Source organism: Pelodiscus sinensis, chromosome 21 (genome assembly GCF_049634645.1).
Source record: "Pelodiscus sinensis isolate JC-2024 chromosome 21, ASM4963464v1, whole genome shotgun sequence".
NCBI lineage: Eukaryota > Metazoa > Chordata > Testudines > Trionychidae > Pelodiscus > Pelodiscus sinensis.
In genome coordinates this window covers 3,889,282-3,907,227 of record NC_134731.1, presented here as the reverse complement: position 1 = coordinate 3,907,227, position 17,946 = coordinate 3,889,282, and the positions used below count along the sequence as shown (strand labels likewise).

General features: G+C 37.8%; 1 protein-coding gene across 1 annotated transcript; it reads left to right on the top strand.

Annotated features, from left to right (window-relative positions):
* The first annotated feature begins 635 nt into the window (after window positions 1–635).
* Window positions 636–16,203, top strand: ASPA (aspartoacylase). The gene is given in 8 exon segments (XM_006138681.4): window positions 636–734; window positions 736–930; window positions 3,618–3,880; window positions 6,026–6,221; window positions 7,546–7,639; window positions 12,237–12,344; window positions 13,043–13,152; window positions 15,453–16,203. Coding segments are annotated over 8 exon segments (1,248 nt in total). The 5' UTR covers window positions 636–650; the 3' UTR covers window positions 15,651–16,203.
* The last annotated feature ends 1,743 nt before the right edge of the window (window positions 16,204–17,946 follow it).

The following is a 17,946-nucleotide window of genomic DNA, read 5'->3' as shown; positions in this document are numbered from 1 at the left end:
AGAATAAAGCGCTTTCTGACAAGTCCCTTAACCCTTGTGGAACGAGGGTTACAGGGACGCTGGAATAGCATGCCCATTATTTCGAAATCTATTTTGAAATAACGGGTGTGTTTAAAGACGTGGAATAGCTATTTCAGGATACTTCCGGTATCCCAAAATAGCGCTGCTGTCTAGACGTAGCGTTACAATGAACATTTTACTGGCCCTAGCATTTTGCTTTCAGGGATAACTATTTATTAGGAGGGATGGAGGCAGCCAAGTTCAGCTCTCCCCAATCTTTAGGACAGCCAGTCACTCTAATAGAGAGCACTGAGGGGAAGAATGCACAGAGGAACCTCTATAAAATGATTTAGCCTAAACAGTTTCTATTATCATTAGTAATAATTGTACAAGTCTTCTCAACCCTGCTCTAAAGGCTTTTAGTATTGTGACTCACTCGCTCTCTCTCTCTCTCTCTCTCTCTCTCTCACACACACACACACACACACACACACACACACAGAGCAATAGTGACTCTCTCTCTCTCTCTCTCTCTCTCACACACACACACAGAGCAATAGTTATGGAATGTAAAACCAAAACATTTCTAAAATTATATTAAAGAAACCAAAATATGTTCCCGATTAATTTTCCAGGGATACAAAATATAGATGTTGGCACATATTTCAGTAATAAGGCATTATATTGTTGTCAGCATCTTAACTCAGAAGAATGAAAACTCTTTGAATGTTTCTTTTTTCATTTATTGCCATAAAGCCACTAGAGTTAGTACTGGGAAACCAGGAGTTAAAGATTCTTTGGAAGTTAATTTGCTTTAAGGGAATAAAAGAAGCTTCCGTGGCTTTAGTCCTAAACTCATGTTTGGAAATGCATTGTTTCTTTTCTATTAAAGTTCTTCTTAGGAGACAAACTTCTTGCATGTTAAATAAGGTAAGTGTATAAACAAATACCGTGGTTCACTCAGCTTCTTGTAAGGAATTATAAACATTATCACACATTCAACAATAAAATATAAACTGTATTTACTAGCATTGTGTAATTACATTTTACAATTTACTTTCGAAAGGGTTTTAGTGTTTAAATTCTATAAACGAGATTCAAAATGTGAATCAGTTGTTCAGTCACTTTGCTTTGTATCCATGACCAAAAGCAATGGGGTCAAAAGTTGGTACAAAACAGTCTTTTGGTGTAAAATATAACTACCCTGGGTTATTTAATCAATTATTTACTACACTTATTTTCTTTTATGTGACAAGTTACTAAAGTGAAGAAATAATACCATTGGGTGGCTGAATAAACATAGTCTCTCCAGATTAGTTCACTACAAGACTCGGTAAATCAGCATGAATAGGCTGAAATTTAAAGTGTAAGTTTTATTATGTGAATTCAGTGCCAGACGATTTGGTTAAGATGTCTGAATCCTGTGTTCGGCTTTCTCATCTTATACCTTTAACATATCAAATCTTGCTTCTAAAACCTTTTTCATATAGTAGTGACATATTTTTCTGTATGATTGAAATATAAATTTTATACAAATCCTAACATAAAGTAAATTTTGACAAAAAATTATATTTTATGCCTTTGAAATGTAGATTTACTTGTATCTCTGTGGTGCACTGTGAGTCATTACAGAGTTGTAAATACAATTAGTACAGATTACTGTTGCCTATAAAAAAAGCTGGCTTTTCTTGTTGGAACTTTTATTCTCCAGGGTGTGCATCTTGTCTGTCCGTTTGTGAGTCTGTTTGTTCAAGAACTCCTCCTACATGATAAGAAGTAGGACCACCAAATTTGGTATGCAACTTCCTCTTATCTTAACTTAAAGCAAGGTCAGGGTTGGTTGTGCAAGGAAAATGGCAAGTCTCTGAAATGAGTCTGTTTTTCATAACATAGAAAGGGAGGAGGTTGAGAGGAGGGATGCGATACTGAGAGTGACCATGGGAGACAGCAAGTGCAAGGCTTAGCTATACTGTAGTCACCATTCAATGGAGCCACACCACCAAGAGAGTGGCCATCTGGGGCTGGGACTATCTTGCCTGCCACCAGACCAAGTAAATAGCCCCTGTGCCCCAAACCCTTCTCTCCCGACCTTTGGCTGCAGCGCTGGAGGGGGAGAGGGAGAAAGCCCTGCTGTAAGTGGGGGAAGGCCCCTGGTAACCAATGAAGCTTAAGGAGAGAAAAAAACCCTGCCGGCCAGGAGCACTGGGGGGGAAGGGGAGTGAAAAGGACCCTAATGGCTGAGGCACTGGGGGAGTAGAGAAATTCCCTACCAGCTGGGGGTGGGGTCGGAGAGACAGTCCCACTGGATGGGAGCCCCCTTCCTGAGCCCCTCCTCACCCTCCAATCCTCACTTTTGCATCCCCTCACATCCCCAGCCTCCTGGCCTAAGTCCCTTCTCAGCCCCCACTGATTCCTGCACCAATCACACTCCCAGCTTCCTGCTCTGTCCCCCATCTTCAAGGCCCTGCCCTAAATCCTGCACCCCCTCTCCTCCCCGCCAAACTATCTGCCCTCTGAGCTGAAGGACCCGGGTAATGGAGGTAGGTCTTCTAGTATTATTATGTGATAAAAGCCCTTAGGAAAGGATGAGTGAAATTTTTACACATAGGTTAGCCTAGACTTTAGAATACCCCATATAATGGATTGGGATTGCAGATATAATTCTGCTCATGAAATATTGCCAGGATGCCATTGAACATATGTGACAGCTGCATAGTTTAATTTGCTTTTGAGAATATCCTTTGTATATAATAGGTATGGCATATGTATTGGAATCATGGGAAAATTCTGAATTTGGAAAAGAACAAGTTCTTGATCTCTGAAGATATTGAGAGGCACTTCCACAGAGGTCCATGCTAGCAGACCCTATTGCAACACTGAGATCAAGAATATTACATTCAGTTGTGAATATTAAATTTTATTTTTAATTAAGTCCCCTGTAGTCACTGTTCACTAATTATGATAAAACTGTCATACACACACACCTACAAACTCACATGAACAATAAATATATTAAAAAAAATCCATCTGTACTCGCATACAGACTTCTTTGGTAGTCAGTAATGAGCTTTCAGCATTTTGTCTCTTACAGTACCTAAGATGTGAAATCATAACTTCATATTTTGTTGTGTATTTTTGCTCACTATAAGCCATTTTTATTGCATATTGTGCTGCCTAAATGATATAAAACACATGTAAAATAATAATTTGATCTATCAAATTTGAAGTGCTAGCATTCTGTGGATTTTCAGTGTAGAATGTGAACATTACTTTAAAGTACAATTTAAAAATGATACTGTTTTTCATTAGCATAGTTTTTGATTACACACATTACAGACTGAGTACAGGAGTTAGTTATTGAGCTATGTGACTGTATCTTTAGCTGATTTATACATATTATTATCCAAATATGGTAAAAAAAGGGCAGGTCTTGGAAGGGAGGAGTGTCAGTTTACCAACACCGGTGTATTGCAACAGACAACTCTTTAAACTTGTTAGGAGAAATGTTAATACGCTTCAGATAAAATCTAGTCCAGACAGATTTTAAAAAATTTAACATTTTCTGTCCTTTCTTAGGAACAAATGTTTTACTTTGCTATTTTCTGTTTTGATTGCAGCAAACATTAAAGCAGCTTATTAGAATGACTTCCTGTTTTGTCATTCATGAGGCTCCTGTACGAAGAGTAGCTATCTTTGGAGGGACTCATGGCAATGAATTATCAGGGGTATTTTTGGTCAAGCATTGGCAGGAGAATGGAGCTGAGATTCAAAGAACAGGGCTGGAAGTGAGACCATTTATTACCAATCCAAGAGCTGTGAAGAAATGTACTAGATATATTGACTGTGACCTGAACCGTGTTTTTGACACTGCTAATCTTGGGTAAGAATAACTGTGTGCTTGTGTATTTTCAGTTTTCTACCTTAAATGTTATCAGGAGCTTCTTTTATTATTTTTTTTGGTAATTTTTTTGAATAAACACCACAATCACATGATTCAGTGACCCTTAACCTAGAAAGACCAAAGAGATTGTACTTAGTTGATTCATTGTTTATATAGTGCTAGTGCAACAAGAGACAGGTTGCCACAGGAAGTTATACTATATTTAAAATCAATATAGAATTTGCTGTATTCTTGTGAAGCTAAACTAATGCTATTACTCTGAGTGTGTCATTTCTCACATGTCCTGAAATAAACACCATGAGCAATTTAATTTTGAGACTTTTGCTAATGCCACTTTACTAGCAGCCACATAATCAGTTGTTAAAACACAGAGCTTAAATATTGATAAACGTGATGTTAAGTGTCTCTGAGAATGAACACAAATGTTCTATAAATTGTGAGAGTATTTTAAATTTCAGTCACATAAAGTGTAGACTGAAATGTGAAAATAGTCAAGTTTGAAATGTGAATAGTATGGCAAAATTATACAGCCAAAATTGTCAGTAAAGTGATTACACTGTGATTATTTCTTGATTGAAAGAATCTAAAACAAAGTGCAACTATTCAGATTTAAGAAGCTATTTTACAATGATAAATGACATTTTAAGTGAAACTTTATGTAAGCTCTATGTTTGAGATGTTAGCTGCTTAAGTGGACTTTGGTAGGTGAACCAAGCATTTTTAGCTATGATATATCTTTGATAATTATACAACACAAAGGTCCTAATGAGAAAGGTGGATAAGAGCAAAGACTATTTGAATTATACATATTGTGTAAAAGTAATTGTCTTTACAATGCATCTATTCATTTTCATTTGGCATTTTATCTAAGAGAGAATTGTTTTATTGGTAGTGTCACTTATAAGATAAATATGACTTTGCAAGAGACTGAGGTCTGCATCAACTTTTTAACTGTTTATGCATAGATATTTTAAGCATTTAGAATAACTTCTTTGTCTTTCTGTTTATTATTTCACCTGCTTTGAAATTGAAATGGTTTCTTAAATGCACTCTCTGGTTATCTAATTTAAAGTATTTCTTCTGAACTACTTTTTGAACAAGTTTTATTAATATTTTTTCAGTAAAACCCGTCAGATAATCCAACCCTTGAGTATTAGAAAGTACCATTAGAAGATTATTATCATTCCCCCTAGTCTCACCCCCAAAGTGGGAGACATACTATTACCTATAGCTTTACAAAAATAAGTATGAAATCCCAGCCCCATTGAAGGCAATGGTATAGTTCTCAATGACTACAATAGGACATGATTTTACCCAGAGTACTTAGATCATTCCCTTATTCCACGAAGTTCTCCATTTCAATTACAGTAATGCACAAAGGAAGTCTATAATTTTATATGACATCATATCAGATGCCATTTTACAATTAAATTAATAAAGTTCAGTACATTCAACTGTAAAATCTCACAACCATAAACTATATTAAAAATAACAGTTTGATTTAGTTTTAAAGACATTGAGATGGAACGTACTAATATATTGAGGAAAAGGATTCCAGATGGAATTCATAAGTATCATTTACTTTATGGAGCAAGAGCACTTAAATCAAATATTTTAGAATCTCTTCAGAATATGACAAGAAGTAGATCAAAAAGGAAACAAGCAATGAAAGACATTATAGATGAGGACCAAGGTTTAAGGACATGAACTAACTGAAAGACTTCTGTGTTCAGCAAATGTTGGATTGGGCCCTAGAAATGACTTTACACGGGGAATAAATCTTGTGCTGCCTTTATGTACAGAGGGAGAACTTTAGTTTCAGCCCTTGTGAACTGAAAGTAAATGCAAAGAAGTACAGCAAAAATAATGTAAAACACAATTTTAGATTAGGTGAGAAGTCTTGCAAAATACTGAATGAGACAGCAAGAAAACATATTGTCTACTAGCATGAATACTTGCTGAGTTCTATCACAACCTCTTACAGGTCAAACAGTTTAATAAGGTAGTTGTATATGATGTATCAATTCTAGTTAATTATGGAAAAATCAAATGAAAAGGTACTCTCATTTTTTACAGCAAAGTGATAGAATTAATTAATTAATTTCTTTGTGATAATATTAACAGTAGGCAAACGACAGAAGATATTCCATATGAAGTGAGAAGAGCTCAGGAAATCAATCATGTATTTGGTCCAAAAGATAGTGATGATGCCTATGACCTTATTTTTGACCTTCACAACACAACTTCTAACATGGGTGGCACTCTTATTCTTGAAAACTCCAGGAATAACTTTACAATCCAGATGTTTCATTATATTAAGGTAAAATTAATTTTAATAAACTATGAGAATAAATTCAGATTTGTATTTGAAACATATTACTGTTTATCAGCTTTGTGCCTTTATTTCAATACATGTATGCTGTTTTGTTTAATTTTCTAAAATATTTGGTAAAGATATTAAAATTAATTACAAAATGGTATTTTTATTATCACAAATAATTATGAAATTCAGTTTAATACTGGTTAGTACAGATTACAACCTTTCATATAGACAGCACTAGTAAATAAAATTAATCTGTTATTAAGACAAATGTGGGGCCAGTAGCAAAAAATAAGAAAGAAAACAAAATTAGTAAAACCTTAAAGATCATTGCATTTACTTTTAATCTAGTCTGCTATAAAGCAAGAAAAAAATAGCGTCTGAATGCAAAATATTGTAAGACACGAGTTATTTACAATGCAGTCTAGAAAAATGAATGAAATAAGATTATGACAAAGGAGGCCCTGATATACATTCGCCACAGTTTTAATGAGTGTTGAAAATGTTTAATTTTGTTGGTATTTTGTGTGGGGTTTTCATGAGTGACCCATGTTGGCCTGTTATCTCAAGAAGTTAATGGTGATCATCCTATTGTATTTAATGGGACAAAAGTAAGGTTAATATGGTACATTTTGAAAATCTCCCTCCCTTAATTCATATACTTCAAGATAAGATATTCCATATACTTTGACATATGATATTTAATCTTTCACGTGTCCCATCCATTTGAGATGCACAGTGCTTCTGAGAAAACCAGTCAGGTGGGCGGCCAGGTTCAGCAAGGGCTTGATAACTCTGCTGACAGATACCAAGTTCTGGTCCCCGCACGTGTCCCCCCACAAAGATGTGGTCAGTTTATGAGTAAGAGTATATAAAGATTATCATATAGCTAATCAAAATATAGAAATGAGAGGCAGTAATCTAGAAAGGAATGGCTAGAAAAGCGTTCTGCCAAGACATATAAAAAAACTGGGCTAACTCACTGCATGTGTCTCATAAGAGACTCTAACCCTAGCAAGAAGAAAAATATTTGAAATCTCTCCTAAAGCAATTTGATTCTCGGTAAATTAAGACTGGAACTGTGTTCATGTATATTATTGTTCAGCTAAGTTCAGTGGAGCATGCCTGACATGAGCTAAGGGAAAGCAGACCAACAAATACAGCTTTGTATGTTTTCTAAAGATGTCCTACTTATTTTAGGGCCAGGAAATAAAAGCAACATATTAAAGATTTTGTGTAAATCACTTCCGCATCAGTAGTCTTTTGTAGCACATTTTTAAAGTATTTGCATAACAAAGACTTTTTTTTTTACTAATCTTCACAGAATGCTTTGGCCCCAGAATGCTGTCCTGTTTTCCTGATTGAACATCCTAACTTGAAATATGCAACAACTCGATCTATAGCAAAACACCCTGTTGGTAAATATGAATATTGAGAATACTTTCCAGTCTCCAGACATTATTAAAATAGATGCTTGTCTCCAGACATTTTTGTTTCTAAGGTGTTTCTTTAAGATAAACAAATTCCTCACAATTCTAAGGAAGAGTAGAAGGGAAAACAGCAAAATAGGGACAATGGATTTCAGGAAGGCAGATTTTGGTAAGCTCAGAAAGCTGATAGGTAAGGTCCCATGGGAATCCAGACTGAGGGGAAAAACAACTGAGGAGAGTTGGCAGTTTTTCAAAGGGACATTATTAAGGGCCCAAAAGTAAGCTATTCTGCTGTGTCGGAAAGATAGAAAATATGGCAAAAGACCGCCTTGGCTTAACCACGAGATCTTGCATGATCTAAAAATAAAAAAGGAGTCATATAAAAAATGGAAAGTAGGACAAATTACAAAGGATGAATATAGGCAAACAGCACAGGAATGTAGGGGAAAGATTAGAAAGGCAAAGGCACAAAATGAGTTCAAACTAGCTACGGGAATAAAGGGAAACAAGAAGACTTTTTATAATTACATTAGAAGCAAGAGGAAGACCAAAGACAGGGTAGGCCCAATGGTCAGTGAGGAGGGAGAAACAGTAACAGGAAACTTGGAAATGGCAGAGATGCTTAATGACTTCTTTGTTTCGGTCTTCACTGAGAAGTCTGAAGGAATGCCTAACATAGTGAATGCTAGTGGGAAGGGGGTAGGTTTAGAAGATAAAATAAAAAAAAGAACAAGTTAAAAATCACCTAGAAAAGTTAGATGCCTGCAAGTCACCAAGGCACGATGAAATGCATCCTAGAATACTCAAGGAGCTGATAGAGGAGGTATCTGAGCCTCTAGCTATCATCTTTGGAAAATGATGGGAGACATGAGAGATTCCAGAAAACTGGAAAAGGGCAAATATAGTGCCCATTTATGAAAAAGGGAAATAAGAACAACCCAGGAAACTACAGACCAGTTAGTTTAACTTCTGTGCCAGGGAAGATAATGGAGCAAGTAATTAAGGAAATCATCTGTAAACACTTGAAAGGTGGCAAGGTGACAGGGAACAACCAGCATGCATTTGTAAAGAATAAATCATGTCAAACCAATCTGATAGCTTTCTTTGGTAGGATAACGAGTCTTGTGGATAAGAGAGAAGTGGTGGATGTGGTATACCTAGACTTTAGTAAGGCATTTGATACAGTCTCGCATGATATTCTTATCAATAAACTAGGCAAATACAACTTAGATGGGGCTACTGTAAGGTGAGTGCATAACTGGCTGGATAACTGTACTCAGAGAGTAGTTATTAATGGTTCACAATCCTGCTGGAAAGGTATAACAAATGGGGTTCAGCAGGGGTCTGTTTTGGGACTGGCTCTCTTCAATATCTTCATCAACGATTTAGATATTGGCATAGAAAGTACACTTATTAAGTTTGAAGATGATACCAAGCTGGGAAGGGTTGCAACTAATCTGGAGGATAGGGTCATAATTCAAAATGATCTGGACAAATTGGAGAAATGATCTGAGGTAAACAGGATGAAGTTTAATAAAGACAAATGCAAAGTGCTCCACTTAGGAAGGAACAATCAGTTTCACACATACAGAATGGGAAGCGACTGTCTTGGAAGGTGTACGGCAGACAGGAATCTAGGGGTTATAGTGGACCGCAAGCTAAATATGAGTCAGCAATGTGATGCTGTTGCAAAAAAAGCAAATATGATTCTGGGATGCATTAAAGGTGTGTTGTGAGCAAGACACGAGAAGTCATTCTTCCGCTCTACTCTGCGCTAGTTAGGCCTTAGTTGGAGTATTGTGTCCAGTTCCAGGCACCGCATTTCAAGAAGGATGTGGAGAAATTGGAGAGGATCCAGAGAAGAGCAAGAAGAATGATTAAAGGTCTAGAGAACATGACCTATGAAGGAAGGCTGAAAAAATTGGGTTTGTTCAGTTTAGAAAAGAGAAGTTTGAGGGGGGACATGATAGCAGTTTTCAGGTACCTAAAAGGTATCTTAAGAAGGAGGGAGAAAACTTGTTCATCTTGGCCTCTGAGGATAGGACAAGAAGCAATGGGCTTAAACTGCAGCAAGGGAGGTTTAGGTTGGACATTAGGAAAAAGTTCCTGTCAGGGTAGTCAAACACTGGAATAAATTGCCCAGGGAGGTTGTGGAATCTCCATCTGTGGAGATATTTAAGAGTAGGTTAGATAAATGTCTATCAGGGATGGTCTAGACAGTATTTGGTCCTGCCATGAGGGCAGGGGACTGGACTCGATGACCTCTCGAGGTCCCTTCCAGTTCTAGTATTCTATGTTTCTATGATTCTAAATTGCTATACTGAGCTTCATCCACCTGCTTCATAATCATATGGGCTTGATTTGGTAAATAAATTATCCATCCTGCTTCATAAAGTGCCTCCCCCTCTTTAATAATTAGTCTACTTTTTGTAGGAATATTATTTTATGGGAGATATTTATAACATTTTAGGATACAAAGAAAATTCTGTTGTTTAATTATCAGCAATACTGATGTTTACTTCAGAAGAGGTATTTATTTTTCATAAATAAAACTAGGATGCAGTATTGGTTATAAACCAGAAAAGGGAAAAGGTATGGTGAGATAAAGGAAAGAAGAGTAATGTTTGAACTGAAGTGGCTAACTTGTTAATTTATACTGCAATAAACAGTATAACATAAGAGAAATTTTGCATTATTTTGCTTTCAAAGTTAATTAACCTGGTAATTCTCTGAAAGAGAACGAAAGATGAGGAGAAGAGACTAAGAAGAATGTACATAAGTTCTGGATCCTCACTCTAGGGGTATGTCTACACTATAGTGTTATTTCGAAATATCTTATTTTGAAATAGTTAATTCGAAATAAGTTATTTCGAAATAATGCGTCTACACACAAAATGCATTTCCAAATAGCATTTTGCTATTTCAAAATAGCACGTCCACACTGAGTGGACGCTGAATTGCATTTAAGGCGGCTGGAACCAGGTCTGGCAGGGCATCAGGTCAGGAGTTACTTTGTGTGGCTGCTACCTGAGGCTATCTGAGGCCTGGGCTTAAAGGCCCCCCCCCCCCCCGGACAGCCGGTTCTCAGGTTTCCCTGCTTGCTTGCCTACCTCAATGAGGGACAAAAAAGCATTTTGTCTCTGCGTCCTCTGGTTGCCCTCACTCGAGACACCACAACACTCTGCAGCATGGAGCCAGAGCTGCCCCTAGGCACTCTGGTGCTTCTCTTGGAAGTGTTGCTGCGAGCCTGGCTGCACTTTCTGCAGGCTGCCATCTGGGAAGTCCATCGGAGGGCTGTCAGTATCCAGGAGGCCCTGCAGGAGAGCTTCCACCCGGAGAAGCACTAAAAGCCTCCCTGGTCTGCCCCACTGGGGGCTTGTGCCTTATTCCTCCCTCACATCCTTCCACTTACCCCTCTCTAACCACTCTTCCTGACGTAAAATAAAATACACGTATTTTCATAAACACAAACTCTCTTTACTTAACAAAACTGGGGGGGGAGGGGAGAATGAAACTCTGGTGAGACTGGGGAAAGGAGGCGGGAGAGAGGAGAAGAGAGGGGACGGAGAAACCTGAGAGGAGGGAGCTGGAAGGGGGAAGCAAGGGTAAGAAGGGGGAGGGGAAGCTCAGGGCTCGGGGTTGGGGGGTCTCGCCAGACCAACTTGATTTTCATGTGAACCTGCTCCTGGGTTCGCGTGTGGCTTTTGGTGGCCAGGCTGGCAGCTATCCTGCCATAGACTGCCGTGTTCCTCCGTCTAGTGTGGAGACCATGGATGTTGGGGGCATCCCCCCAAAACCTGAATAAGGTCCATGATCTCCATCCTGGACCAGGAAGGCACCCACGTTTTCAGGGCCCTGGCAGGTCCTGGGAGCTGGCAGACTGCTCCTGGGGAGAGGTGGAGGGCTGGCTGCCAGTGGCTTGCTGGCTCATGTTTTGGGGCCACTGGGTCAGGGGCAGTAACTGCTGGCTCTGGGCTGGCAGGCTTGGAGCTGACACAGGCACTGTGACCAGAGTCTACCCCTTTAAAGGGTCCGGGGAAGGGGGGAGGGAGAGAAGTGTTCTTGGTTGAGGCTGGAGTGGCCACCAGGGCACCCTGGGAAGGCTATAGGCCCCCTATTTTTGAAATAAGTGTCTACACCGCACTTATTTCGAAATAGCTATTTCGAATTTGGTGTTATTCCTCGTAGAATGAGGTTTACCAAATTCAAAATAAGCGCTCCACTATTTCAAATTAATTTTGAAATAGCGATTTGGTTGTGTGGACGCTAGGAAAGTTATTTCGAAATAACGGCTGTTATTTCAAAATAACTATGCTATGTAGACAGACCCTAGCTTAGTATGACAGTTCTAATTAAAGTATGTTACTGAGATTTCTTTAAAACAGTTCGTATAATATTAACTGGTGAGTTACATAGGTTCAAATCCTGCTTATGTTAGTGAAAGAGTCACACAGACTAACTCAAACATTAATACTTCATTCTAAAATGTTAAGTACAGACACAGACAGGAATGTATATTTTTAGTGTGCATTTTAAACATGTGACATATAATATGTTTGTCAATATCTACTTCATTTGTACACAGGTGTGGAAGTTGGGCCTCAGCCCCAAGGAGTGGTTAGAGCTGATATTCTGGACAAAATGAGAAAAATTATCAAACATGGCCTTGATTTTGTGCACATTTTTAATGAAGGTATAGTAAATTATGCAAGCATGAACACTACTATTCTCTGCTAGTTAACTCATTGCAAAAGAGTAGATTTTTAAAAAATAAATGAAGCTATAGCATTTTGCAATGCAACAAAAGATGCTCATATTTTGTATTATTTTTGTAGCATTAATAGTAAGTTCATTCATACAGTCTTTAATATCTTATTTCCAATTTATTTTACTTATTCTGAATTACAGCATGAATAATTTATATGAATGTTGGAATTGAGAAGTGCACGTAAGCCTTAAGAATTTCTGTTGCTAATGACCTCTGCCCTTTTTATTGAATCTTGAGCATCTAGAACTATAGTAAAAATGTATTTTAAAAGGTACGTCACTTATAGAAAGTAGTTCACAACTGTGTTCGCAACTTACTGTACAATAAGTATACACTAAGGCTGTGTCTACATTGGCATCCCTTTCCGGAAAAGGGATGCTAATGAGACACATCGCAATTGCAAATCCGCGGGGGATTTAAATATCCCCCACGGCATTTGCATTTACATGGCTGCTGCTTTTTTCTGGCTTGGGGATAAGCTGGAGAAAAGCGCCAGTCTAGACGTGATTCTCCGGAAAATAAGCCCTTTTCCGGAGGATCTTTTATTCCTACTTGAAAGGAATGTAAATGCAAATGCCGCGGGGGATATTTAAATCATTCTCTAATATATTTATTCTTTTTAGGAAAGGAATTTCCACCATGTACAATTGAAGTTTACAAAATAATTGAGAAAGTAGATTATCCCAGGAATAAAAATGGTGAAATTACTGCTGTTATTCATCCTTGCCTGCAGGTAAAAGTCTATCATTCTTCTTCGTTGCCTGGGTATACCAAAAGAAGGACAGGAAACACTTGATATGGATTTTAATCAGGCCACAACTTTATTATAGATGTCTGAGATTTCCTAGCAGATAAAGTATATAGTGCAGGCAAAATCATGTTTATTGAAACCATTGCCTGGGGCTTGCACCAACACCTCTTCATTTTCCATTCAGGTCTCCTCAGCCAGATGATGGCTTGTACCTTATTATCCACCCCCCTTGCAGATGGATTAAAGTGGGTTGTGAAAACAGGAGAGGGTGGGGTTTGGCTCCTTGCTGTACCATAGTAGGAGTACCCAGTAGTGTTCCCATTATATTGTTATATCTCTATGCTGAATTACTTTCATTATGTGCACCAATATGGACATGATGTATCACATAACAAAAGTCATTCTGCATATGGACAGTGTGTGGTGGAGGTAGAGCCTAAGGATTGGGGTAAGGGCTTTCAGTGGGAGTTTGGCTCTAAATGAGACTGAGCTAGTTTGGTTCCAGGCTCAGCTAGTTTGGATGCAGGAGGGGGTGAGGGCTCTGGCTGGGGGTTTGGGCTCTGAAATAAGGGGTTTAGGGTACAAGAGGGGGCTCTAGGTATGGGGAGAGGCTTAGGCCTGGGGATTTAGGTGCAGGAGGAGGTGCAGACTCTGGGCTGGGACTTCGGATGCACAAAGGGGGTATGGGCTCTGGACTGGGGTTATGGGCTTTGGGGTGTGGTAAGTGACTATGTTTGGGAGGGCTCAGTGTGGGGCAGGAGGTTGTGGCTCGGGCTTACCTTGGTGGTTCCTGGTCAGCGGTGCTAAAGCAGGCTACCTGGTGCTTGCCTGTCTGGGGTACTGGCCAATGGGTGTGCTGAACAGGTGCTTAGCACTGAGAGTCCTGTAAACCCTCCTGCTGTGCTGGCTGTTTCTCCAATGGCTCGTACACAGCTATCTCATCTTCAGCGTCTCCATGGTGGGGCTGGAGAGGAGCGGGCCATCTGCCCTGCCACAAGGGCTCCATGCTGAGACCAGGGGAGGGGTGCATCCTCTCTGACCACAGCGTTCATGCTGGGGATGTGGGATGGGTTCCTTCCTCTGCCAGATCAGCACCATTCTGGGGCCCATTGAAGAGCTTTTCTCCCCTCACTGCAGCAGTTCTTTGCTAGTGCTTGTGGGGAGAGGTGCCTCTGCCCTGGCCATGGCAGCTTCAGGGCTTTGGGAGAGATATCTCTCCCCCTGCAGCCTTGAGCCCCTGTGTGGGGCTTAATAGGAAGCTATGTGGCTGTCTCCAGCCCCCAGCCTTTGTTCTGTTCCTTTATCCACCACCTCCTTTCAAGTCCTTTACCAGGCCATTTATCTGGTCATTGTATGTCTTCCCTATGGAGCACCTGTACTGAGCATCCATCCCACACTTATAGAATAAGTTGTGATATGCAGCCTGCCCCTTTTCATTTTACTATTAAAGGTCCTTTCTGACACCTGCTGTAAGGAAGGTGAAAAAAACCTCACTCCACTAAAGTCAATCGAGTGGTGCGGAAAAAATGCCTTCCAATCTCATACACAGAGCTTGCACCTTTATGACTTTCAGATATCACATTTCTGGGGGGTGAGTCAGTGAGGCAAAGCTTACCATCATTCACCTTTTGCAGTGGTCTCTGACCTCATTTGCCTCTCCCCTTTATGGCTATAAAACACGGCTGCCTTCCCAGTCAAAATTGTCCCCATTTTAAGTACAGAGCATTTATTTGCAACATTTTATAGGTATTTCTTTGATGTTTGCTTTATAGCATCGTATGTAGAATAACATTGAATAAGATATTTATAATTATTATTATGTCAAATCCACAAATGGAGAGATTGAATGATTTAGGATCACTCGTACAAGTTTTATAACTAATGGTTTACAGTATTTCAGGAATTGATTTGGAAAGTTCTAAACTCAATTTTGAACAAAAACTCAAGGTAAATAAGGTATGGTATACTTTAATTCTCAACAGGTACTTCCAATTTTGGGAGCCAGACCTTTGAGAAAACTTGTTCCTGATTTTCAGAGTTGCTGGACACTCATAGTTCCTATTTATTTCAACTAGAAAAGTTTAGCACTCCTAAAATCAGGCACAGGATGTTTAAAGTCACGCATACCAAATCAATGATGCCTTGAAAGTTTGGGCCATAAACCATACAAAGTGGTATAATTATACATAATTAACTTAACAATCTTATATGAAAGTTTTCAAAACATATGAAAGTGAAAATATCTATTTTCTAACATAATCTATAATCTGATTTCCTATAAGGATCAAGATTGGCAGCCACTGAATAATGGGGATCCTATATTTTTAACTATGGATGGTGAGACTATTACATATGAAGGGGATTCTACAGTATACCCAACTTTTGTGAATGAGGCTGCATATTATGAAAAGAAACAAGCTTTTGTAAAAACAGTCAAAGTAAAGCTTACTGCAAAATGTATTAGATCCCTTTTGCCTTAAAACTAGGACATTTGTAAAAGATTGTGAAACTTTATATATAGGACCAAATTAGTTTCTGATTTCTGCTCCATGTAATTTAGGTGAAGTCAGTGGGGATTTATTGAACATAAGTCAATGCAGAAATTAACCCTTAATTTAAAATTCCGTATTAATTAATTTTGCTAAGGACTTTGAAAATGAGAAGCACTTTTGAACTACAAGTATTATTACTTTTAGCCATGTTCATGGTTTATTGCAGATACTAAAATTAAATATTATTATTTTATATAACTAATTATTGAATGTATTCTGCAAAATTGTGTCTATACAATATATCAAATTATTGATCAGTATGTTATAAAATCTTATCTAAAGTTTTTTTCACAAATGTTAAGTCTTTCCCAAATGTTTTTCAGAATTTTGCACCTTGAAGTCTACATTACTGAAAAAATACACATTGTTTTAGGAAATGCTTTAAATTTGAGTAAGAAAGTTACTCTGAGTAAAATACACTTAAAGGATTTTCTAATTAATGTAAAATTTCTAAAGACAAATAAAAATGGATTTTGTTGAATTAGTGGCATATTTACTGGTACAATATTTCTCTTAATGGTCAACATTTGTGGGAAGTGTAAGAATTTTGATGAAAATATGATACAATTTCTGCATCAAGGAAAATATAAAACTTTCTGCATTTGCAATTTGGATTACATTTACATGGCATAGTGTACGATCAAGCAATTATTGTACTCCAGAACTCCTGTTATTTCAAAGGAGTTTTATATATACGAAGAATGCAAGATCAGGTTAATATGTTATAGAATTGCCACATCCAATCTGGATAAATAATTAACTTCACAATTAGAAACATGTTGTAAAGTAATTTGTTAATAAGGTCAATTAAACTATCATCAACCAACTTCCACTGGAGCCTGTTGAAAAATATAGGTCAGAGAATTTTCACTGCACAAACCTTTTCCTAATTGTGAACTAATTGTCATAATTTTTTGATGGAGGATGATTCATAACTTCTGTATCAGATATATGAAAAAAAAGATTCCATGTGGAGTTTATCAGGATGCTGAAAATGTAATTTAATTATTCTGTATTTTTAGGAACTAGGTCTGAGTATCACAGGGACGGAAAGAATGGGGGACACGAATTAACTCTCTGAATATTTATTATGATATATTGATGCCAGTCAGGGCAGAGAAAGCATTAAAAACCTTATGCATTATTTTTTATATTTGAAGTAATTAGCTGTATTACTGAAAAAAAACCATGTGCAGTAACAAGTTGGAGATTCAGTTAATTACAAAAAACCAAAAGGTTCTGATATTAATGCCTTTCCTCAAAAATCAATATAGCAAGAACAAAAAAACCACAACAGGATATCAATAGGATGCACATATCATTGTACAATAAAATCTGCAGAAGGAAAAGGAATTTGCTGTTCAGTATTCTCATATTTAAATTTTCCTTTGATTTTTATTTTATTCTTGATAACTTGCTAGCCAAAAATAGTTTCTTACATTTTTACAGGTCCAACCACTGTTTGAACTGAAAAAAGAAATTATAGCTGGATATTATATTTTCTCTTTCACACATTACAGCTGCTGAATTTAAAAAGGAAGGAGAATATTGAAAAAACTGAGGATTGGTGAATATTGTAATTTTTTTCTATTTCGAGTACTAGCTATAATACAGTAAAGAGACAGATTACTTAGAAGGTTTTAATTTAAAATATATTATATTTGTAATTAGATTTTATCCCTCATAAATTAATATTAATTATATGATAAGGCCATTATAAAATACCCTGATGCATCTACAGTTATACTTCATGGTATTATTTTGAATGATGGACCAGAAAGGCTATGTTTACACAGCTGTTTTTTTCGGCAGAAGATATGCAAATCACACACTCATTTGCATATCTTCTGCCAATCCTTTTTGCAGAAGAGGTTTTGCCGCTAAAAAGCCCATGTAGAAGGGGCCATTTGTTGGGGGGGAAAAAACCTTTTGAGCAAGATCTCACAAAAGGGTTTTTTCCAACGAATGGCCCCGTCTACACGGGGCTTTTTAGCGGCAAAATCTCTTCCGCAAAAAGGATTGGCAGAAGATATGCAAATGAGAGCATGATTTGCACATCTTCTGCCGAAAAAAACAGCAGTGTAGACATAGTCAAAATGTCACCATCCTTTTCCTTTGACAAGTGGTATATTCTTTCTCCATCACTCCCAGCCAATGTTATTTATTCTTGCTTTGTGTTTCCATTGCAATGTCAAGACAATAATAAATGCAGGAGAAATATATG